This window comes from Triticum urartu, chromosome 4A (assembly GCF_056163025.1).
Source record: "Triticum urartu cultivar PI428250 chromosome 4A, HENAU_Tu73, whole genome shotgun sequence".
NCBI lineage: Eukaryota > Viridiplantae > Streptophyta > Magnoliopsida > Poales > Poaceae > Triticum > Triticum urartu.
Window position 1 is genome coordinate 36,613,591 of NC_141876.1, and position 10,170 is coordinate 36,623,760.

The 10,170-nt window shown below is 44.8% G+C and overlaps 1 protein-coding gene and 1 non-coding gene across 2 annotated transcripts; both read right to left on the reverse strand.

Moving 5' to 3' along the window:
- Nucleotides 1-4,370: 4,370 nt before the first annotated feature.
- TRNAR-CCU (transfer RNA arginine (anticodon CCU)) lies at nucleotides 4,371-4,443 on the reverse strand. The gene has a single exon. It is a non-coding gene; the product is annotated as a tRNA-Arg (tRNA).
- A 233-nt stretch (nucleotides 4,444-4,676) lies between these two features.
- LOC147974646 (Leucine-rich repeat protein kinase family protein) lies at nucleotides 4,677-9,970 on the reverse strand. Its single transcript, XM_087517641.1, has 4 exons — nucleotides 7,753-9,970; nucleotides 6,583-6,711; nucleotides 5,784-5,806; nucleotides 4,677-5,641 (listed from the first exon to the last, which is right to left on the reverse strand). The coding sequence occupies exons 1-4, from the start codon at nucleotides 9,387-9,389 to the stop codon at nucleotides 5,067-5,069; spliced, it is 2,364 nt and encodes a 787-aa protein (XP_087373767.1). The 5' UTR covers nucleotides 9,390-9,970; the 3' UTR covers nucleotides 4,677-5,066.
- Nucleotides 9,971-10,170: the final 200 nt, after the last annotated feature.

A 10,170-nucleotide genomic window follows, 5' to 3' on the forward strand; every position in this document is an offset into this window, starting at 1 on the left:
GTCTTCTGGTTCAGAAAAAATCTTCAAAAAGTTTCGATGTGTTTGGAATCCGTTTGGTACTGATATTCTGCGAAGTAAAAAACAAGCAAAAACAACAAATGGCACTGGGCACTATGTCAATAGGTTAGTCCCAAAAAATGATATAAAATTGCTATAAAATGATTGTAAAACATTCAAGAATAATAATATAACAACATGGAACAATCAAAAATTATAGATACGTTGGAGACATATCAGCATCCCCAAGCTTAATTCCTGCTCGTCCTCGAGTAGGTAAATGATAAAAACATAATTTTTGATGTGGAATTCTACCTAACATGTTCATCACATATTCTTTTCTTTTGTAGCATTGACATTTGGACTTTTATATGGTTCAAAGCAATAGTCTAGTTTTAACATGAAGATTTCAATACTCAAGCATATCAACAAGCAACCATGTCTATCAAAATATCAACACTAAAGAAAGTTATCCCTAGCCCATCATACTTAATCATTGATCCATTCAAGAAACACACTTAGCTACATCCAATGCTCAAGTATGATCATAGTGCTCTCTAGTTGGTGCTTTGTAAGAAAAGATGGAATTAAAATAAAAATTGCATAAAGTAAATAGATATGTCCTTCGCAGAGAGAAGTGGGGATTTGTAGAGATGCCAGAACTCAAAGCTTAAATTGAGAGATAAATTTTTTGAGAGGCATACTTTTCCTCTAAGCCTTGTGGTTATTGCAGGATCGAGAATCATTGCAGTTATAGCATAGAACATAAACATTAATAACTAACATAGAAACAAATAATAGTGTTTTATTATTGTCTCTATGGCATATTTCCTTCATTCTCCCACTTGCACTAGAATCAATAATTTAGTCAATGTTGATGCACTTTACACCTATGGCACATTGATGTAAAACATGTTTCACTTGTGGTATAGACTTGTCGTACAGATCTGACAAGTACAGATTCATGTGTATATTTGCATATCCACGAACTTGAACTTTTCAGACCCGTTTGACGAAGTGGAAAAAAAAAGATAGTTGAAGACTGAGAAACCATCATAAGGGGCAAGCAACACAGTGTTTCCACATAACGTCCAGGGACCTCCTTCCATGAGTCGCTCCTAGTCCCCTAGAAGTGAACTGCATGGTCTACAAATTGTCCTTGAGGGGCGAATCTTGACTAGTTGGGCAAGATCCCATGCCACATGCATGTTCTTATAGAACAAAAACTAATTGTATGGTTTATCCATGTGTACATGTACGATGGCCATCCGTCGAACAACTTCTTCCGACAGCGTCTCCTCCTGCTCAAACACCATATCTCGACGTCCTACTCTTTCAGCCCAAGCTCCCCCATCATCACATGAGCATAGTCCATGGTTGAACCTGATCTAAACGGTTCGTTACTCATCCTGTTCACCCAATCCGACGAGCATATCACACCGAGCGAAAGAACCCTGGAACCACCTAAAATTCCCAGGCGACAAGGCCAAGATCGGGCAGAGATACAAATCTCCCCTTAATTGATTTGAACCTTGATTGCTAGGGAGGATTGATGGATAGGGGAAGAAGTCTTGACGTCAACGTGAACGTCGCAGCGAGGAACCCAAACCCTAACGAGAGGGGACAGATAGATAGATTCTCACAAACTTAGTGGGTGCGCTCATACATGGCATGAAAAGGCTACAATAAAATTTAGCGGTACACGATGTGGTCCAAGTGCCCTACAAAGGCTTACACCATCCCGGATATAGCTTTGACGGTACGCAACGCTTAACGTATGTTACGTATGGGTCGTCCCATATAGACTGCTCAATTTTTCTCTCTATTCCCAGTCTGATTTTGGAAAGCTTTTGGCCTGGGTTTTTTAGCCATTTTTATGTGTTTTTTGGTAGCTGGTTGGTTGTTGCGCGATGCCTTTGCTCCTTTCGTGGCTGGTCGCTGTTGCAGTCGGCTCAGCTTGTTTTTTTTTTCTATGATTTTTTTGCCATTTTTTTTCTTAGTTATGTTTTTAGTTTTCTTTATTTTTTGATGGTTTTATTCAGTCTATCTTTGTTTCTTTGTATTTTTATTTTCTTTTGTATCTTTCTTGCTTCTTTTGTTTCTTCACCTTTTGTTTTTGGTTTTTATCGGTTTCCTTTGTTTTTTGTTTTTTGAAAATATCTAATTTTCTTTCTTTTTCAAACACATGTATACTTTTCCATACATGTTGTACATTTTTTGTATGCATGGAAAACATTTTTATACTTATTTAACATTTTTAAAATACGTTTTTTATATTTTTACAAACATGTTTTTAATCTATTTTCCAAATACAGGTTAAACATTTTTTCAAATACATGTTGAAACATTTTTCAAATGATATTTTTTACTATGAAAACATTTGGTACATTGTTCAAACATTTTCTGAAAATGCCACAAACATATTTTCGAAACTTGTGAAGATTTTTGAAATGTGATGTACATTTTTTTATTGTACTTAACATTTTTGTTTGAATTACACGAACTTTTTTACCTTGTATAAACACTTTCTAAGAGTGTCACATGTGTTTTTTTAATGCGTGACATTTTTAATTGTCACAAACATTTTTCATACACACGATTAACATTTTTCATACACTTTTTTTAGGCAAAAAATTTTTGTAGACATGATTAAATATTGTTCGTACACATTGGCCCAAACGTAGCCCACCATCGTCCACCACCTGACATTTTGGGCCACAAATCCGAAAACATCCTCGATGCAACGGGGGGGGGGGGGGGGGGGGGGCTCCCATCCCTGGCAACGTGTTTGGCAAAAAATGGGAAGGGGAATGGGAGTTTATGTAGGGAGTTGTATTGAGATTAGACATGAGGTGAGTCGTTTTATTCCTAATCCTCTGTTTGGCGCACGATGAAAATTATGTGTGAGAGTTTGATGAGAAATTGTATTCCCGTGTTTGGTTCGTGGGAATTGACAAGGAAATAGACAAGGGAAATTAACGTAAGTTATGATGAAGGGCTAAGATTGACTCACTAAAACAATTCCCTTCCAACTCCCACCCCCTCCCCTGTTAATAAAAGGATGGGAGTTGGAGTCTCAAGTCCCATGACTATTCCCTTATCAATTCCCAATCCCCCTAACCAAACAATAGATTTGAAGTCTCGTACCCCTTCAATTCCCATTCTCTAGCTCTAACTACCCCCAACCAAACATGTTGTGGGAGTTTCACCTCAAAATAAAAACCTGGGAGTTTAGAATCTGTAGGAATGTATTTTCTAGTCTTAGTCCAACACGTCAAATTAAATGATAACGTCACCCCATAGTGATTTCAGAATTATGGGTTTCCCAGTGGGCGTTACTAGTCGAGAATGCCCAGTACCATATATCATCACATCACAAAAGGTTAGAATAGCTCATCTCAAGTAGCACCCGTCACCAATAGTCAGTCTGTTGCTGGTGTGAAGGTCATATCGCACACAGTTGGATTAATGTGCGCAACGTGGTACCTCAATGCATAATGATTTATGATTGATATGGAGGATCGTGTGTGATGTGGTAGTTCAATGTGCAAGGCCTTCCGGATGGTATGCATGCGTTGTGATCACATCATACACGTGTTTTCTGATTTGACCGTGTGAATAGAGGTCAATTGTTCACTGTCACAATTTGGTCATGTGCGATATAACATCAAGATAGGCATTCATGGATTTTATCAGCCATGCATATTTCATCACACGCACACAAGATTTAATCAGCCATGAATAGACAATCTCCCTTTTTTAGTTGGCCAATTTGAACAAGTTAAAGGTACAGTCGCCTACAACAACTTAAACATGCAAGCTCTACAAAGACTAAGAGTGAGAGCTAAACTTATGATAAATAGATTGAGAGCTAACTTAGATTCCATAAATTTTCTACATTTTCACAATCCTTTTATATTCATGTCTTTTTTCTATTTCTACGTTTTTGAAATCCTACAAAAGTACAAATCCATCAAAATAGGGTGCTGAGACCTCCATTTTTGCAAATCAACCCTGGCAACTGCTCTCCCATGTCCCATGAGAAGATCCCCCTATGGGCCTCAATCTGAAGATATTTCTTTCTTCTTAAGAACATGCCTCATATCTTCAACTATTTTAGAAGTTAGGTCGATAGGGATTGTGATACTAATCGATTCGTATGTGTTATCTAGACTCATTTTAGTGCTAGATACCTTCGTATCTAGACAAATCTAAGACAAGTAATTCGGAACGGAGGGAGTACTACTTTACTTCATCGCTGACCCCATGAAGAGGGGCCCAAGGCGCAGTGTCGATGATATTTGAAAATGCAGGGAAAAAATGTTCTTTGACCAGTACAAGCAGTGCATTATAGAAATATAAAAAATGGTGAATGCGCTAGGAAGGGATCGAACCTTCGACTTTTTGTTTAGGAAACAAATGCTCTATCCACTGAGCTACAAGCGCTGTACATCACAGCAATCCCGCTGGCATCTTTTGGGCTGGGCCGGAATACCACAAACGGACATTTGCAGATTTGGCCTTTTCCGGAAGCTAGCCATCACAATTTGGCCTTTTCTCCGTACTTCAAACTGGTCTGGCACGGCGTTTTCTCTCTCAAAAAAAATGACAACGCATGAGCCTCGTTGAACTACAACCCCCGTCAAACTCAAACAGAAATAACCATCTACAAATGCCGGTGAACGGAACGAACATTTTTGCTATGATCAACAATGAAACAATCAATTACAGCAGGAAGGAGAAAAAGAATCAGCTCGACATTTCCTCTTTAATCATGACCAGGAGAAGAAGAAAAAAGGAAAAGAAAGAGAAACCAGAGCCACTCCACGCCATCGTCTAGACAGTGCACCAGGCAGGGTATACACGGACCTCCATACGCTCACCTCACATTCCAACCCCCAAAAAATGGTGCCTCGGCGACAGTCCGCTGCTTGCGAAGTCATTGGCAACAGGCGAATTCGCCCTCCGGCTTTTCAGCTGAAAGAATCTAATCACACGCTGGCAGCAGAGCTTCAACAGAGCAACCTCTGTTAACCCAAAGGATCGCAAAAAGAAAGAATGAAGTATCCTTAATCCTCTGTGTCACGAGAACCAGATGGCTCGGGGAAGATCTCCTTAGATTGCCTCCTGCGGGACGAAGAGTGATCACCATTGCTCCCTCCAGATGATTTGATTGTCTCTGACCGTTTAAACATGTTATCATCCCTTGAAGGACCAATCTCTGACGAGCTATGCCGCCAACTCCCGAAGAATGCAGCATTCCACGAACCCCTTGAAGATGTTGCTCTCAACCTGGCCGAGCTAGAGCCGTTATCTTCTCTTACCACTTTCAAGGGATTCTCAAGTGCTTTTAGGATATATTTCATTGGTGGCCGCTTCGAAGACCTAGGATTCAAGCAAGACTTTGCGACAATTGCCATTGCCCAGACTTCCTCCAAATGATCCTCATCAATAATGAGGGTTGGGTCAATGATTTTGCTCATGAGCTCTTTCTCATAAATGTTGATGTACCTCAGGGTGTTATCAAGCCAATCACTTGTTGTACCGTCACTTGATGCACTGATACCAAGTCTCCCTGTCACCAGCTCCAGCAATACTTTTCCAAAGCAGTAGACATCGTATGAACATGATGCAGATGGAGAACCTGTTTACATTAGAGCTGCTGGTCAGTTTACTTGCAACCATGAAAAATATTTATGGGCATGTTAAAAATGGGCCTAAACTAGAGGATAATTGCCAATGCTGAAATGCTTCAAATCAATGAAATTGTATGTGGATGCACTCACCAGAAGAACTTTGATCCGCCGTCCTGCATCCCAGAAAACAATACAACGTTAACAACGGAGGGGATTTAATTTAATCTGATATAAAATTAAATTACTTAAAAAGAGCAGAAATTTGGTGACAACTGAAAAATATTAGGATGCCACAAGCAACAAAGAAGAAACTGAGACAAAAATTATTTGCATCAACTAATTCAGGTAATTTTGTTTTCAGATAGTTTGATCTAATACATCCTCAGTGAGTGGCAAGAGTGAGGGACAAAAATCTACAGAAGTGGCATCCAGTAATTGACTGCAATAATTACTACAATGCTCAAGTTGAACACATGCTTTCAAAAGGTACTTGGTTCACAATAATTTGACTTGACCCATGTTAAGTTGCCAGTTACATGATCTAATATTTCCTTGGAGATATTAGCAAATAAATGGCTGTGATCAAGTCAGGTGATAGATGCAGTACCAAATGATATAGAGATTTTGAGTCTAGACACGTGGAAAAAAAAGGCACGGGTTAGCAAATAAGATGGGACATGATCAATTGAAGATGGATGCAATAATGAGAGCTCGAGTCATAAGTGACACGTGAAAGGCTTACACTGACTTTTAAAAAGCATAATTTACAGGCTTGTAACGGACGAGTAGTATGGTGCGATTTTGTAACGGACCGAGTAGTATGGTGCAAAATGGGCATTTTTACAGGTTTGTAACGGACGAGGTAGTATGGTACAAAATGGGCAATTTTACACGTTTGAGCAAATAAGGTACATGAGCCAATCATCCAGTGAAAGAAACAGAAACTTACGATGAGAATCGTAATAGCTTTGTGATGACGTTTTGGTGACTTTCCCCTTCTTGAGGACAAACTTCACTCAAACTTCCAAGACGCACTTCAAATTTATCATCAAGGAGGATACTGCTGGCTTGCACATCCCTGTAGCAGAGAATTCATGAAGTTAGCTCAACAGCTAGTATTTCTCTCAGGATCTTATTCTGCATGACAGGTTGATATTAAAAATAATGTTCCTGGTAAAATGAATGAGAACATTATAGAATTGCCTATCATTTTGTATATTGATATTGTGGTAGGATGATTTTTCAACAGTTTAATACAAGAAACTTGTCGATAGCAACTGACGGCAATGTATGATCTCACAAACAAGAAAATCATTTAAGTAAAAAGAAATAAATTGCTAACCAATTGATGTAGTGATTGGTCGTGTGGAGATAGATAGTTGGTCAGGAGATCACACAAATCATACTGGAAAACTGCAAGCCCCCCCCCCCCCCCCAACCGGTCTCAAAATGTTAATATGCTAATAATGAGATGCCACTACACGACAGCGGAAATTATGTCCAACAAGGTTGATAAATAATGAAGGAAATAATAACATTGTTCGCATTGAATTTTTGTTATTCGGGCAAAGTACAGGACGTACTATATATATAACCAAAACTGATTCAGAAATATCCAGTCCATTAAGTGTGTGGCCACTGGCCAGTGTATTCCTAGCTGTCACCAATTCTGTTGGGACATATGGTGGTGCCCATTGCATAACCATGCCAGTACCAACAGAAAGAAATATGAATTGTCATAACACCCACAATGAAATGCAGAAGGTGGGAATGTTGGGCCAGCACTCAATGCCAGTATAATCATCACGTTGAGAAAAGAGCCCAATATCCTACCTAAGATAAAAGATCACAAACCTGTACATTGCCCATTTTGCACCATACTACTCCATCCGTTACAAATTAATTAAAATTTTAGTATTGTCCTAAATTTGACCAACTCTATAGAAAAAATATATTTGATGTTCTAGATATTAGCACATTTTCACATAGACTTGGTCAGATATAGACAAGTTTGACTTGGACAAAGCTAGAACTTCGATTAATTTGGAATGGGGGTACTTACAAAGAAACATCATTCCGAAATAAATTTGGCATCTACGAACAATACAGAAGTTTATACCTGTGAACCATGGGTGGATTACACTCATGATGAAGGTAGCACAGTGCCTCCGCGACGCCTGTTGCAATCTTCAACCTCTTTATCCAATCCAACGATTGCATTCCCTCCTCTTCCTCCCCTGTCTTTCTGTGCAGTGCACATGACAAGTCACCATTACGGACAAACCTATACACAAGAAGCTTCTCGTCCTCTTTATCAAAGCAATGACCAATTAAGGGCACCAGCCTTTCATGCAATCCCTTTGCAAATAAATCTAACTCCGTCGTATACGCATCTTTCTTAGCGACACGGGTGGTGATCCTCTTCACGACCACGGTGGTCCCATCCTGGAGCACACCATGGTATAGATCACCTGAATGACCATGCTTGATAATCCTGTCCTCTGCAAACCCCGAGGTGGCATTGGCGAGCTGGTCATAAGCAAATGAATCACCGACCTTTGCCAAACTTGCGGGCGAGGCAGAAGGCTGTGTGGCACCAGTAGCTGCCGCAGCCCTTGAACTCCCATGCACTCCTGACGGTGCACTTGGAGCGCCGCTTTCCCTCTGATCACTCCTACCCCTCCTAGAACGCACAATGCAATACACAACGGCTGCAATCACGGCTAGAAGCAGGACACCGCCACCGATGGCCCCAATCAATATATACTTCAAATTCTTGTTCCTTCCATTCTTCTTTTCTGCAGGCGCAGGCGCAGGCGAAGGCTGTGGCGTTGGTGCGGCAACCGGCCCATCGTATGGCAGTCCACGCCCAGCATAGAACTGTTGGCAATCCTCCGGGCTACGCTGCCCGGCAACGTCAAGGAAGCAGTTCATCTCAGAGGACACATTTCCACCGGCAACACTTGACAGCTTGCCCTCAAAGTAATTCCCAGAGATATTGGCCATCACCCGGCTGAACAGCTGATGGAAGGTGTCCGGCACGGTGCCATAGAAGAGGTTCCCAGACAGATCCACCGTCTGCAAGGTGGCTGACGGCGCAATCCCTGCCCCCGGCAGTGCGCCAGTGAGGTTAGTCTGAGACACATCGAGAACGCGCAGCTCCGGGAGCGACCACACCGCGTCAGGTAGCGCGCCCGAGAAGGCATTGCCGGAGAGGTTGAGAGCCCCAAGCTTCGGGAGCCCCGCCAGCGCGGCGGCCGGTAGTTGCCCGGAGAGCAGATTGCCGGCGAGGTTGAGGGTGGTGAGGTTGCCGAGCCCCGCGATGGCCGACGCGGCGATCTCCCCCGTGACGGCGCAGGCGGAGAGGTCGAGGGCCCGGAAAGAGGGCGCGAGCCCCGCGCCGAGCCACGCCGGGATGGAGCCGGGGAGGCCGAAGCCGGCGGCGGTGAAGGACTCGAGCCGCGAGAGGTTGCGCAGGCCGCCGACGTCGAAGCGCGGGGCGAGGCGGCCCAGCCGCGTGCGCCTGAGGCCGACGAGGCTGACGGACACGACGCGGCCGCCCCGGCAGCCCACGCCGGCCCACGCGGAGCACGGGTCCGCCTTGCGCGGCCAGTCCCGCGCCCGCAGCCCGAGCGCGCCCCGCAGCGTGTAGAGCCCCGCGAGATCCGCCCGCGAGGCGAGGTTGCCCTGCCCCCGCACCGCCGCCGCCAGCGCGGCGAGCAGCAGCGCCGCCCAGAGCGCGCGCGCGCGCATCATCACCACCCGCTCCTCCCGCCGCCGCCGCTCCCCATGCCCGTCCGCGACGCTGGGATACTACTGCTGCAGCGGCAGTGCTCCGGCCCCGGGCGTGCGCGCTGAAACTGTGGGCTGGAATTGGGGGGAGGAGGCCGATGGAATTGGGAGGGAAATTAAAAGCAATAAAGGCGGGGGCAGAGCTGCGCAGGTACAGGAACCACTACCCTCCGGGGCTCCGCCATCAATGCCCCGAATTACACTCCCCCAACCGCCTCCCTCCCAGTTATTGCTCCTCCGCCTCCGCCTCCACCTCACCTCCCCGCGCCGCGGCGGCAGAAGCAGCCCTCGCCGCCGATCCGAGCCGAGCCGAAAACCAGACGCTCCCTTCTTACCCAGCTCCGCGGCGGAAGACGGCGGCCGGGCGGAGGACGGCGGCGGCGACGGCGGCCGGAGACGGGGAAGAGGCAGAGGGAGAGTAACAGGAGGGAGATGTGGGCGGGGCGAGGCAGATGGGAGAGGGAGGCGCAGCTAATATCGTGGGGAGGGGTTTTGGTTGTTTAAGGAAGGCGTTTAATGCTTTTGAATTCCTCCTCCGGGCTCGAATGGAAGCTCTTTGCTCCGCCGCGCTGTTGCCTTGCCACGTCTGGGTCCGGGCCGGGCCGGGCCAGGTGGGTTTGGTGAGGTTCTGTTGCGTCGCGTGGCGACGGGGTGGGGTGGGGTGGGTCAACGAGGCCGGAGGCGACTGGTTTCGGTTGCAGTTTTCAGTTCCCGGTCAAGCGAGCGAGCGGGCTGCCGGCGGCGT

Bases quoted from the DNA above. Each gene is read 5' to 3' on its own strand.
- LOC147974646 (XM_087517641.1), bottom strand. From the start codon at position 9,389: ATGATGCGCGCGCGCGCGCTCTGGGCGGCGCTGCTGCTCGCCGCGCTG. The intron at 6,712-7,752 runs GTATAAACTTCT...TCTCTGCTACAG, and splicing joins AATCCACCCATGGTTCACAG to GGATGTGCAAGCCAGCAGTA. The intron at 5,642-5,783 runs GTGAGTGCATCC...TAATGTAAACAG, and splicing joins GGCGGATCAAAGTTCTTCTG to GTTCTCCATCTGCATCATGT.